This window comes from Grampus griseus (assembly GCF_964374135.1).
Source record: "Grampus griseus genome assembly, chromosome: 13".
Lineage (NCBI taxonomy): Eukaryota > Metazoa > Chordata > Mammalia > Artiodactyla > Delphinidae > Grampus > Grampus griseus.
Genome location: NC_139007.1, coordinates 45689451 through 45704195, shown reverse-complemented (window position 1 = coordinate 45704195; position 14745 = coordinate 45689451). Strand labels below are relative to the sequence as shown.

Sequence of the window (14745 nt, the reverse complement as noted above, 5' to 3'; positions counted from 1 at the left end):
ATGAAGTAAGTGTAATAAATGTGAACTGGATGCCCTAAAGCACAGCTGCTATCTAATCCAGTTTTAATTGTCTGGAGGCTGACAATTAATTTAATTGTCTGGAGGCTGAGAAAAATCATGAAAAAAAGCAATGCCTGAAACCACATATGTTTCTAGCAGAAAAACTATCATAGAATGTCTATTAGATTTACCTTTGGGGACTGGGGGTTGTGACACTAAGCTCATAATTTGCTTCCAGGTACAGCACATAACACTTGGTAGCTCAGACTCCACACTGGCAAAATGGCTATATTAAACTCACTTTTTCTTCTGATACTTGAGAATAGTCTATGCTTAGAATTTTTAACGACCAAAAAGAAATGAAAAAAAAAAAACAGAAAGTACGTATATTTGAGCTGCAGAATACAGACTGTGAGCTAGTTGAGGGCAGGGACAGACCTCATCCTCTTCATATGTATCATGAGAATTTAGGAAAACTCCCCTACTCTGTAGGTGTGTATTAGTAGAACAATTTGGAATACTGTTGCCACCTAGTGGGCAATTATATTTTTACTTTTTATTTATGGTCAATAGTATAACAGGAACTAGGACCCTCATGGAACACTTTTAGAACAGCTTCATGATAAACACTTATATAGATGTTCCTGCTTAATTCAATACTAATGAATACAAGCATTAAACTAAAATATATTTTTTATTAGTTTACCAAATAAAGTAATTAAGAAATGGTAATGTAAAAATATATTCTTAGGAGCGAAGAAGTTACTTTTAAATTGACTCCAAAAAAATTACAACTTTTAATTTTGGCAGGGCAATAATCCCTCATTTTCAACTTATATACATTTTTTTCCTTGGGGAAAAGTATAGAAATTGCCCTTATAGAACTTGCTCTTTCTTCCTAAATATTCAAACTATAATAAATACATATGAACAAAATCTTCACAAAAAATTTAAAAACTTTTTCACCATTTATTCATTCATTTAATATTCCTTGTCATAGCCTTTCCCTTTTCACTTAAGGAAGATCCTTTACACTTCTGTAAGGTCAGTTTAGTATAGATGAACACTTTCAGTTTTTTCCCGCCCTAGAAGCTTGTTCTCTCCCCTTCAATTATGAATGATAACCTTGCTGGGTAGAGAATCCTAGGTTATAGTTGGTTTTTTTTTTTCTTTAAGCACTTTAAATATGTCATGCCACTCCCTTCTGGCCTTATAACTCAATTTTTTAATAAAACACTTACACAACTATCAAGTGCTTCGATGGACTCTTAGAGCAGTCCAGCTTTTTATGAACTAGGTTTCAAGATTTTAAATGACTACTAGAGGAAGCTAGGAAACACTTCAAACTCAGAACATGATGTTTGTAACAGAAGTAAAGACTACTTAACATTTAGGTACCTATGCCTCCATTCCTATTTAACCTTTTTTGCATCATCTAAACAGAACTTTGTTATTGAATCAATGTTTCACCCTGTCAGTGTCATAAATTCTTTTGGTTTAGAGTTAGCATTTAGTCAAAGTACACATGGGCCTTCCAATAACAAGTATATATTCAAGGAGACAGCTGTTTTTGATACTTTTAATGCTTTATTTTTGGACAGCCTAGCAGGGATAACTCTTGGATATTTTGTAGTACTAAGCTTTTGAGAAAAGGTGTTTAATCTACACTTTCTGGTTGAATGAAAGAATGAAGGAATAATGAACAAATAATAGCTGATTTTTAACCTCTATAACATTCTCTCTCCTAGGTTATACAGTTTTAATCTTAAAAAATTTCCCTAGATTTTGGGTTTTTTACCCAACCCAGACCTCTTGTTGGAGAGCTCTGATAATTTAAATGATTTGTGGTATTAGTGCCCTGCCAATTATCCTTAACAAATTCTGTTGTTAATCTTCATTATCACGATCATAAATAGTAAATAATAATTAAGTGTCCATTTGTAGATAGTGGTGAAAGGAGAAATATGAAAAAAAAACTACCTGAGACTCTGTCATCTTAATTAGCTATGCCTAGATATTATTAGACTTCACATTGGAAATTAGAAATCGGTATGAGTAGCCCCAAGTAAAAAGGTTCAGAAGAGAAAAAAGAAAATTATTTTGATAAGTTGATTTTTTAAATTCCTGAATAGGGAAAACATTCAAATAGGCCAGTTCTCTGTCTCCAAGAAAACATGACCATATAAACCAAGAGAGAGACAAGCAGCTGAGGGAAGCTGAAGAACTGTATGAAGGCATGTAGGACAAGAGGTAATTGTCTTAAGGGAATATAAGGTGGCATCATTCACATCATGATTATGAAATAACAACCCTTCTTCAATTGTAACTATAGAAGTAAGGTATTATATTGTACACTTATAATGGGTAGGATTAATTTTGCAAGACCACTTCCCTATACGTGTATGAGGAGGGTGGCGTGGGACACGGAGCTGGAGAAGCACTGGCAAGTCATCATAAAAGGCTATTGCAGGATACAGATTTGAAGCACATAAAGTCATAATTGTGCCTCAAGTGTGAAAAGTCTGTAGCAAATTCAGTGTTGGGGACCATAAAATCCTCACTTTTTCATACAAGATTATTACTAGGGGGCTTCCCTGGTGGTGCAGTGGTTGAGTGTCTGCCTGTCGATGCAGGGGACGCGGGTTCGTGCCCCTGTCCGAGAGGATCCCACATGCCGCGGAGTGGCTGGGCCCGTGAGCCATGGCCGCTGAGCCTGCGCGTCCGGAGCCTGTGCTCCGCAACGGGAGAGGCCACAACAGTGAGGGGCCCGCGTACCGCAAAAAAAAAAAAAAAAAAGATTCTTACTAGGAATTTTGGAGTTTGAAATTGATCACGGGAGCCAGAGGATGCTCCACCAAAAATGATTAGCAATTACACACAATCTGACATATATGAGTCTTAACAGACATTCAAGTAGGCTACAAAAATAACCTTTCAGCCAACGAATGTGAGAGACATGATCATTGCAGATGCCTCTTCACCGTCCTGGGGGCAGTTTGCATAAATAGTACTTCATAAATATGCATATATTTCAGATTTGCTATTTCTAGAACGAATACAAGCTATGTATTATTGAAAGTATGAAAGGTTTTGATCAGTGCAGGAGCAATTAATCCAACCTGGTTTCTTCTGAATGTATTTTTTCAGACTAATGTTTAGAACAATGGGACAATAAGCAACTCAACCAGTCAGAACTCAGCCATGCCCTGATGATCGCTGGTCACACACACAGTGCCTACCCAGCTATACAAGCCAGAACTAAACTGTGATGTCAATTGATAGTTGTTGTGCATCACTATTAGCACAGAGTAATTCAATGTAACCTACCTACCTGTGCTTAGTGACATTTTAAACATCTAGGGATATGACAAGGGCATAGATTTGAATCAGACTATGCAAAATATCAAAGCAGAAGACTTTGAAAGAGTCCTCCCTGCCTCATTATAATATTTTTTCAGGTTGTTTCTGTAGTCTGTGGATAGGGATGTAGGGTGCAGGGTTAGAAAAAAAAATAGGAAAGAGATTGGCGTCATGAAAGTTTTATACGATAACATCCATGTTTTAGAAAACTATCTCTGGAAGCTAGGCAGAGAAAGGATTGGAGAAAGAACTGACCAGAGATGAGGAAAATACTTTGGAGGTCATTACAATAGATGGTTGAGAGAGAATAAAATACTGAACTACAGCAATGAAAATGGGATTTAACAGGAATAACATGAAGAGCTGTATATAGATCTTTTTTGGGAGGTTGAGATCTCATTTTGAGCTTTTGCTGGTGTCCTCAGCACATGCTTAGTACCTAGCAGGTAATCAGGCACTTGCCTGGACCACCCACTTGATAAGGTTGCCGGAACCACTGGAGGCCACTGTAAGCTGGGTCTGCAGGGAAACTGTCACTTTAGTAACTTTCCCTACAGAGAGACTAGTAGGGGATGGGAAAGCAAGTTAGTTAAGGTCCCTCCCAGCTCCTCCTTTGGAAGCAAGGCATTTTCTGATGAGGGAATATAGTGCCAGCCAGACTGGGAACTTCTTGGGGACTGCAGCAATCTTTGCATTTCCTGCCTTAGCCCAGTGCAGAGCACACACTAGCTTTCAACAATAAAAAATAATAATAATTTTTAAGTTACCACACTTTCCACTTAATCTATGAAATCACTTTATTTAAAAATTATTCCTAGCTATAGCAGTATACCTTAAGAAGTAAGTAAATTAACTGTAGGAAATGGGAACATAAACCATACTAATCAAAACAAGCCTTGAAGGAACAAAACTGTAAATAGTATATGCAAATTAGATGAACCATTGGACTGAGAAATAACATAGTACAGAACGTATAAACTGAAACCACTGTGGATTAATAATAAACTCTGTGAGGAGCAAAGATTTTTGTATGCTTACCTGCTATGCTGTAACCTCAGAGCCCAGAACAGTACCCAGCACATAGGAGACATTTAATGAACATTTGTTCAATGAACAAACGAACTGTCCTGGTTTAAAAGAAAGAAAGAAAGGAATATAATTAGTTTTTCTTCTATTAGAAGTTGATTCGAGTTTTTGTTTTTGTTTTTTTTTTTGGTTGTTGTTCCAATTCTAGAGCTAAAGAAAACATCTCTCATGCAACTGTGTTTTTTTTTTAATGTAGAACACTGCCGAATAGTGATATTTTAATTGCATCAGGAACAGAGAACAGAATGCAAACTGTTCTTTCTCTCATGACATAAGCCACGATTCTCTTGCCCTGTGGTTCTGCAATGCTAGAGAAGCTTGAGAGAGAAAATCATGTGTAGATACCTGACATTTGGTTCTCTCCAGGGAAATAAACTTATTTAGTTAGTTTAATATTCCTTGGTTATTATATATATAAAATTATAATATATTATAATATTACAGTAATATATAATATTACTGATTGGCTGTTTCACACAGATGTTTTTCTCTAGCTCTATGGGTATTTTCAGTGATGTGAAGAAAAATAAAATATTAAAGGAGAAAACAACACATTTGAATAATGGGAGAATTTTCAAGTAGCATATTCCTGCAACCATCAAATATTATCTATGGCAACGGACTTTTTCAGGTAGGAATTCATTCTGTTCATCATGCAGCATGTCCTCAAGTATTCAGTCTTTTCTTAAACTAGCCCAGATAGAGTCTATTTCATTATTGAAGATTTTCATTCATTTTTTCATCTATTTAACAGATTAAAATTAAGGATCTACTAAGTGCCAATGTTTCAGCTACACTCTTAGGGAGCTCATTGCCTCCTACAGTTCCCTACAAGAGATTTCATGAATTAAAATGCCCTTGTGTTTGGGGACTAGTTAAAGAATGTGAAGGGAAAGAAACATCTTTGAAGTGTTATGAACGTACCAGGCACATTTAGAGGGGCATCTCTAACCATCCTTTTTAAATAGCGTCCACCCCCATGCCTGCTTACTTTTTTTCATCCTGCTTTTTTTTCTTCATCTACTAATCCCCACTTGACATTGTTCACTGCTCTATACCCAGATCTGAGAAGTCGCTGGCATACAGTAGGGTTTTTTTTGTAGTTGTTGCATGAACGAACTTGAAAGGAAGCAACTCTTATTTTACAAATGAGACCAAGACAAATGACTTAAATGATTTGCTTATAATTGTGTAACCCTTAAATCACAAATTAGGGGATTAAACCTTAGTGTGAAGGCAAAGCTCATGGTTCCTTCCACAATTGTGTCTCTAACTGCATATTTCTTTACTGAGATATGAATCTGTCCTCTTTCGTTAAAACGCCATTATGTGAAAGACGCAGAGTTACAGAGATCTTGCCTTCAAGAGCCTGGACAGTCTAGTTAGGAAGGAAAGAAATATGTGGGGATCCAACTAAAAGTAGGGCAGTGTCTGTGTTGGGAAGGGACCTCCGAGACAGTAAGGAGGAGGGTGCGGTAGCCTGGGGCTGGGTCCTGGAGAGCACTTTAACGTGGCTGGGGTCTGTTGTCCCTGGAATGTGAGGAAGTAGACTAGGTAGATTCCTTCGGAGTAGCCAGCTTTCCTACAAGCCCTTTCTCTGAGTCCCTGTTCCCATTTAGATACCAGAGAAACGTGGATTCTCCCCTCTTTTTGAGAGGGAAGATAGAAAAAAAGCTCATTTTGAAGGGAGTTTGAAGAGTTTGTGGTCTAAGAAATAAAAAGGTGGAGAAAACCAGTGGTAGGAACTGAGGTCGTTTTACCTGGAAAAGAGAAAAGGACGGGAGTGGAGAGTGGGGTGAAGAGCTAACTTCAAAAAACCTCTTCATGGGAAAATCAGAAGTTCGTTGAAAGTCCTGACACTTACTTGGTAAACATCTGAAGCGACCTGAACTTGAAGGCCTGACTGTTGCCCTTCTCTGGAGGAGAGAGTTTAGATTTATTCTCCTGGGCACCAAACAGTGGAACCTAAAAAGCTCTGACGGAAACTCGTTTCTACTCCACACCAAGAAACGCCTTTAACACGAGCGGCACGGAGCTGCCTCAGGGGGAAAGTAGTCCCGCCGTCAGGTCGCTACCGGGCCCCGCCTGGCGACCGTCTCAGCCCCCGTCCCGGGTCGCCGGCTGGGGCCGCAGTCCGGGAACCCAGGAGGCGCACGACAGACTCCGGCTGCGCATCCGGGGCTCCCCTGGTAGCTGCGCGGGGCGGGGCAGGCGTCCCGGGAGCTCGGTCCCTGGCTCCGGCTGGGTTTCGGCCGGGAGACCAGGACGCAGCTTGCTCGCCAACGTCGGGCGCCTCCTGCACCTCCGCCTGGGGCGCATCCCCCGCTGCGCCCCGGGACCGCCCCCAGAAGCCGCGCGGCTGCCCGTCACGTCTCTCCGGCCCCCCCGGTCACCCCCAGTACTCCAGCGGCTGGGCCCCCGGCGGCTCAGAGCCCCCAGGCTCCTGTGAGCAGGGACTGGGAACGGCCTGGGAGGGAGGGGTCCGCGGAGAGGCGGACGAGGAGCCGGGGCTGGGGGACGGAGGCGTGAGCGTGCACTGGTCTCTGTGCCGTCTCTCGGTGCCTCCGTACATCCCTGTCGCTGTCGCAGCAGGGAAGGCCCATAGGGTCCCCGCCGAGCACAAGCCGTCGCAATTAGACAGGGAAATCCTGCTGTGGACCGGGCGTTTCACAAAGATGGAGGAGATCCCGCCTCGGACTCCGTAAGTGTGGCCTGTGCCCGGCCCGGGTTGCGTGCGCCCGGCAGGGTCGGCGCCGGGCCTGGGGGTCTCGGGGTCCATCCACTTCCCGACCAATGCGCACCCTGGAGCGGAGGCGGCCGCGGAGCCACACAGGTCTTCACAATAACACCTACCACCTTAAGGAATTTACCCACGCCCCCCGAGTGCGGTTAAATGCCAGGCTCCGTGATTGGGCTGTGGGAGCTAAGCTAAGCTTACAGAAAGATTCTTGAAGTCGGGTGAAAATCCAGAAGTTCAGTGGGCACTTCCACCGTCGCTTAGATGCCCGCCCCCAGCGAGCTCCGGGCCATGAGACAGTGGAGTATACTTAGGCCAAACGGAAGGCACCGGCCTTGCGTGCACCCGGGTGGCTGAGAGGGAGAAGGGCTCTGGCCTGGGAGGGGAGGGCGGCTCCCTGAAGCACCCAAGGAAGCATCATGGCTCGAGGGGTGGCTAGAGAGTCTCTGGGAAGAAGCCACATCCATGTGACCTCCTCTTCTGGGGTGGGAGATGTCAGGTGTACGCGGTCCTGCAGCCCTCTTGAGTACGGGTTTACTCGGACTGGGACCCACGGCGCATCAGCGTCGCTGGCCTCTTCCTCATCCCAAACCCAGGACAGAGATTCGCTTAATAAAACTTAAGCTGACAACTTCAACTCCAGGGTAAATTTAATATTTTTTTTTTTTAAAAGTAAATGTAACCTGTAAAAACCATCTTTCTACAGCTTCAGTTTATGCAAAGCCCAAAAATCTTCCGGGAATTTTACAAGGCAGTGGTTACAAGGGGAAGGAAGGAAACTAAGGATAACATCAATCTACTACTTTTTGAACTGATCTCAAAAAAAAACGGGAGACTAGAACTATAAAATCAAATAAAGATTTCAGATGTTCAAATATTATATTTATATGATGTAATCAATGCCTATTAGAATGGATAACGGAAACTGGGCCTACATCTTGTGCTGTGCATATTGCCCACACTTTTATTGATTGTTAATTTATTAGTCACCAAAAGCATCTCAAATAAATGGAAAACAAAATAAGGCGGGAAATGTCCATTCAATAATGAATTCTCAAACATTTTTATTCCTTTCTTGTATCAAATTATTTAATGAGGAATGGACATGGAATTTGAAATAACATGGAATTTGAATTCTATTTTCAGCATTTATTCAACCACGAAGATGTTTTTTAATATTATAAAGCAAATTTTGTTTTCCTTGAGATCTATAGCCTCTAAACTAAAGACTTAGCCCAAAGAAGAAATTAGCCCCAGAAAAGCTTAAAAAGACCATGCTCAGTGTTTTTGGATTTTGAATTCTAGTGCTACACAACAGAGTAATCAAAAATGTAAAGAACCTGCATTATTGTAAATTAATGCTTGTCAAGAGAACCTAGATCCATTTTAGCATGGCTGCATATGTGAAGAGACCCATTTTACAGAAATAATTTAATTTCCCCAGGATCACAGTCAAAAAAAATATTATAGGGCTTCCCTGGTGGCACAGTGGTTAAGAATCCGCCTGCCAATGCAGGGGACACGGGTTGGAGCCCTGGTCTGAGAAGGTCCCACGTGCCGCAGAGCAACTGGGCCCATGCGCCACAACTACTGAGCCTGCGCTCTAGAGCCCGTGAGCCACAACTACTGAGCCTGCGTGCCACAACTACTGAATCCCGCGTGCCTGGAGCCCATGCTCTGCAACGAGAGAAGCCATCGCAATGAGAAGCCCACGCATCACAGCAAAGAGTCTCCCTGGATTACCACAACTAGAGAAATCATGCACGCAGCAATGAAGACCCAACACAGCCAAAATAAAATAAAATAAAAAGAAATATTATAAACAGAAGAATTTAACTTTGAGCAAGGTGCCTAGAAAAAGTATTGTAGTTTTGGGTTGAAAACATGAAAGTATTTGAATATTTTATTATTTTCTATAATTTTTTAAAAGCATTGCTATTTAGGAGAGCTATGCCTCCTAAGCTAAGTGTTAGATTTACAATATAAACAGCTTTCATTTTTATGCTTTTAATGGACATATAATTAAGTGACCTATAATTTTTGGACCATACACTAATGATATTTAATAATAACTGTACTTTTTCTTTTCTTTTCAGTGTTAAACTAATTTACACTAATGATATTTAATAATGACTGTACTTTTTCTTTTCTTTTCAGTGTTAAACTAATTTGGTATAGCTGTTCGAAGCCAGATGGATGGGTAAAAAAGATCAGATCTTTCAGGTTCCATCTGGAACAAAAGTCAACAACAAGTATAATCTAATAATGTGCTAAAATTCATCTGTTGACAACTACCTTCAAACTTACATTAATCTGCCTAAAATCTGAGGAAAGCAGGCTAGATATTGGTTTTCTGTGTTCTTTCAACTAGTGGAAAGTTAAAGAAAAAAATTTTCATTTTTAAGAAGAATTGCAAATTGTCTTCCTGGAATTCTTTTTTTATGTGACTACATTCTATTTAAACTTGACAAAGATAAAAAATACTGCTGAATACATTCTCAAAAGTCATTCTTTAATTGTATGTATTTATAAACTGCCACTTCATGTTACTGCAAATTGTTAAAATTTATTTTATCATAAAGGCCTACAGGCATGATTACTTTTGTAACACTACTTTGCTAAAATCTGGATAACTTGCATATAACTTTATTAATAAATAAGACTATGCAGTATTCAAGTAAGCATATAAAATGTCAGAATAATAATAAGAAAATGTTTGTGTTTGTGTTTGTGTTTGTTGTTTTTGTGTTTGTGTTTGTTGTGTTTGTGTGTTTGTCTTTTCTTCAACAAATCATTGTGATTTTGATCACTTCTTTTGAAAACTTCATGCAGAAGCCACGAAGGAAACACCCTAATAGACATTCTCACAAAATATATAATGTATAATAGCAGTATAATAAGAGTCATCTTCACAAAATGTAAAATAGTCTCTTTAATGGAGTCAGGATGGGAGGGGGCAAGAAGAGATTTGGAGGCTAGTGAAAAACCAAAATGATGAAAATAAGTTTTCAGAAACAACCTGTTCAAAACTGAAAACAAAGCCCACTTAATAACACAGGGGCCAAATGAACATGAGTCATAGACATACATAGGCATTAATTCTTACTTTTATCCCAGTCAGTGAAACAAAAATAATGGAGAGTCAGGTCATAATCTCCAGTAGTTATATTTTGAACAGTTAGAAACCAAATATACTGCATTGTCATTTCATAGTGGCTAACATTATTTAGGACCTGAATAAATACCTGTTAACTTGAAATCGGTAAGATAATGGGCTAGCATTTGGAAATATTTCACATCTGCCATTTGCATTCAGGGACACTTTTGGAATATTTACATAAAAAATCATTGTTTATTATGCCAGTCAGAAAATCATATTGCTTTAATATAATTAACAGAATACACATCTTGGTTTAGGCCAGAAACGATAGATGCTGCAAGAAACAAAGCGCGAGTGAAAGCTTGTTACATAATGATCGGACTCACAATCATCGCCTGCTTTGCAGTGATAGCGTCAGCCAAAAGGGTGAGTACCTCTTTAAAGTAAAGATAGACTTGTGAATTTTAAGAAGGATTATGAGCTTTGTTCTCCTTTGGGGGATTATTGCTGTTTTCTCAATGTAAGAACAATTTCATCTCAGACACCTTAAGCCACCTGCATATATTTATCATACTGGAAACAGCATTGTTCATGGAAATTTGAGTCAACAAATTAACTATATGGACAGGAGGGACAGAAGTTGTTTCCATTTATAAGATAAGCAAAAACAAAAATAACAGTTTATAACATGGTTAAAATCTGCACAGGAAGAACTTTGTTGTATGAAAGTTATCCAGACTACATCATTCCTTAAATCATGAACTCAGTTAGCTATTGCATAGAATCATGAAATAGTTAGAAGTGCAAAAGTTGGAAATGATGACCAAGGCGGGCTAGTTTGCCTGTATCCTGTGTATAAGCCCTTTCCTTGTCATCTCCAATATGTAGTTTCTAGAGGGGAATTAAGAGCTAATTACTGTCTAATTTTGCTTCTTGCTTCCCCAGATTCTTTCATCTGCTGATCACTTTTTGCCATGAAGAGCAGCCCCACAAATATTGGGAGATACCTGATACTCCTCTGTGAGTCATCTTTTCTCTACTCTTAATTTCTCCATCCCTAACAGCTTTCCTCTATTTTGAGCTCTCCTCTGGACACACTCCACTTTATCAGTGTCCCTCTTCATTGTGATACCTGCAACTGAGTCCCTTAGAGTGCGATTATAACCTCTTTGTTTTTGAACACTGCATTTCAGTAACACAGCCAGAGTTGGAAATAGATTTTGGCAGCCACATCACACAGAATAGTTTGCCTGGATCCGTCTTCACTCTCTAGGCACATTTAGCCAATGACCATTCTGCCTAGACCTATGGTCCTGCTCTTCTTTACTTCTCAGGTTTTCAAGGGTATTTGAGCCCAATATTTCACACAGGGACTTGGTCTTCTGAGCTTACTGATGTTATATACATGTCTACTCATTTCTGTTGGCTCAGCAAAGAGCTTATGCTTTGAAATTATTCTCATCAAATGGAAAATTTCTTAAATGTTTGCTGGCTGAACACTTAAACATAGAAATAAAGAAATTCAGTCATCTCTTGTTTTTAACCTATCCTAGATAAAATGACTGTCTACCCAGTTGGTGATTCTCTAGCTCCTAAACGATAGATTGGATTTTGATACTACCTGGACCCTCCGTGTTTCATACCATCCTCCCTTGGTTCCTTATGCTTCAGCCACACTAGTTCTTTTTTGTTTTTTAAGGCGTCAGACCCTTTATTCTCTCTAGGCTTTCCTTCCTTCTCTTGGCCTTACTGTAGCTGACTCATTCTCCTTCTTCTCAGTGAGAGCTTCCGTGACCACCCCATCTGAAATGGCCTTGCTCAGGCACTCACTATTTTATTATCTTTCCAACTGCTCATGAGTAAGTCGTTATATACCAGCAATCCTGTTGACTCCACTTAAGACTATATGCACAATTGGACCACTCCTCACCATCTCTCTTGATATCACCCTGGTCTGAAATAACCACCATCTGTTGCCTAGTTTATTGCAGTATCTTTTAAATGGTCTTACTCTGTCTCTCTTGCCTCTCTCCAATTCACCTTTCATTTTGAATAATTAATGCATGTACCCTAAATAAGATGGTGTCATATAGAGATGGAGAAATGGTTAGCAATTTGAGATGTATTGGGGGGTCAAAAGGATAGAATTTTGTGGTAAATTCAATGTGGGAAGAGGAGAGAAAAAGGAAGAATGACATCAAAACGCCTGGGTTTTTGCTTTGAGCACCTAGGTGGATGGTGCTGCCATTTGTTGAGATGTCTAAGGCTGGGGAAAGAACTGATAGGCATGACAGGCAAAATATGTCAAGTCCTCTATTTCAGATATACTGAATGTGAGATGCATATTAGACTTCCATCACTATCTATTTTTATTTTTTCCGCTAAGGACTTTGTATGTTCTTCAGTCTGAGGACCTATAGCTTTCCTCACTTCTGAAAAAGTCTAAGCTGTTATCACTTCAAATATGGCCTCTTTCCCCATTCTGACTATTCTTCCCACCTGTTAAAAATATATGTTGGGGGGGAGACCTTCAAGATGGTGGAGGAGTAAGACGTGGAGATCACCTTCCTCCCCACAAATACATCAAAAATACATCTACATGTGGAACGACTCCTACAGAACACCTACTGAACGCTGTCAGAAGACCTCAGACCTCCCAAAAGGCAAGAAACTCCCCACGTACCTGCATAGGGCAAAAGGAAAAACAGAGACAAAAGAATAGGGATGAGACCTGCACTTCTGGGAGGTAGCTGTGAAGGAGGAAAAGTTTCCACACACTAGGAAGCCCCTTCACTGGTGGAGACAGAGGGTGGGTGGGTGGGGGAAGCTTTGGAGCCATGGAGGAGAGCGCAGCAATAGGGGTGTGGAGGGCAAAGCGGAGAGATGCCTGTGCAGAGGATCGGTGCCGACCAGCACTCACCAGCCTGAGAGGCTTGTCTGCTCACCCCCCAGGGCAGGTGGGGGCCAGGAGCTGAGGCTCGGGCTTCGAAGGTCAGATCCCAGGGAGAGGACTGGGGTTGACTGCGTGAACACAGCCTGAAGGGGGCTCGTGCGCCACAGCTAGCCGGGAGGGAGTCTGGGAAAAACTCTGGAACTGCCTAAGAAGCAAGAGACCATTGTTTTGGAGTGCGCAAGGAGAGGGGATTCAGAGCACCGCCTAAACGAGCTCCAGAGATGGGCGCGAGCCGCGGCTATCAGCACAGACACCAGAGACGGGCATGAGATGCTATGGCTGCTGCTGCAGCCACCAAGAAGCCTGTGTGTGAGCACAGGTCACCATCCTAACCTCCCCTCCCGGGAGCCTGTGCAGCCTGCCACTGCCAGGGTCCCGTGATCCACAGACAACTTCTCCAGGAGAACACACCGTGTGCCTCAGGCTGGTGCAACGTCACACCGGCCTCTGCCGCCACAGGCGCACCCCACATTCTGTACCCCTTCCTCCCCCCCCCCCCGCCTGAGCGAGCCAGAGCCCCCAGATCAGCTGCTCCTTTAACCCCGTCCTTTCTGAGTGAAGAACAGGCGCCCTCAGGTGACCTACACACAGAGGCAGAGCCAAATCCAAAGCTGAGCCCCTGGGAGCTGTGAGAACAAAGAAGAAAAAGGGAAATCTCTCCCAGCAGCCTCAGGAGCAGCAGATTAAATCTCCACAATCAACTTCATGTACCCTGCATCTGTGGAATACCTGAATACACAACGAATCATCCCAAAGTTGAGGTGGTGGACTTTGGGAGCAACTGTAGACTTGGGGATTGCTTTCTGCATCTAATTTGTTTATGGTTTTATGTTTATCTTAGTTTAGTATTTACAGCTTATTATCATTGGTAGATTTGTTTATTGATTTGGTTGCTCTCTTTCTTTTTGTTTTTAATATATATATATATTTTTTCCTTTTTCTCTTTTTGTGAGTGTATATGTGTATGCTTCTTTGTGTGATTTTGTCTGTATAGCTTTGCTTTTGCCATTTGTCCTAGGGTTCTGTCTGTCATTATTATTATTATTTTGCATAGTTTTTAGTACTTGTTATCATTGGTGGATTTGTTTTTTGGTTTGGTTGCTCTCTTCTTTCTTTTTTTATTTTAATAACTCTGTTTTATTTTATTTTTTCTTTCTTTCTTTCTTTTCTCCCTTTTCTTCTGAGCCCTGTGGCTGACAGGGATTTGTGCTCCAGCTGGATGTCAGGCCTGAGCCTCTGAGGTGAGAGAGCCAAGTTCAGGACATTGGTCCACAGAGACCTCCCAGCTCCACGTAATATCAAACGGCAAAAGCTCTCCCAGAGATCTCCATCTTAGCACTAAGAGCCAGATCCACTCAATGACCAGCAAGCTACAGTGCTGGACACCCTATGACAAACCACTAGCAAGACAGGAACACAACCCCACCCATTAGCAGAGAGCCTGCCTAAAATCATAATAAGTCCAAAGACACCCCAAAACACAACACCAGACGTGGACCTGCCCACCAG

At 41.3% G+C, this 14745-nt stretch overlaps 1 protein-coding gene across 1 annotated transcript; it reads left to right on the top strand.

Moving 5' to 3' along the window:
* FAM162B (family with sequence similarity 162 member B) lies at positions 1-11270 on the top strand (the record flags this gene model as incomplete). Its single annotated transcript, XM_082668709.1, is given in 6 exon segments — positions 1-5; positions 6454-6826; positions 6828-6891; positions 7036-7147; positions 10601-10709; positions 11229-11270. Coding segments are annotated over 6 exon segments (696 nt in total). The 3' UTR covers positions 11262-11270.
* Positions 11271-14745: the final 3475 nt, after the last annotated feature.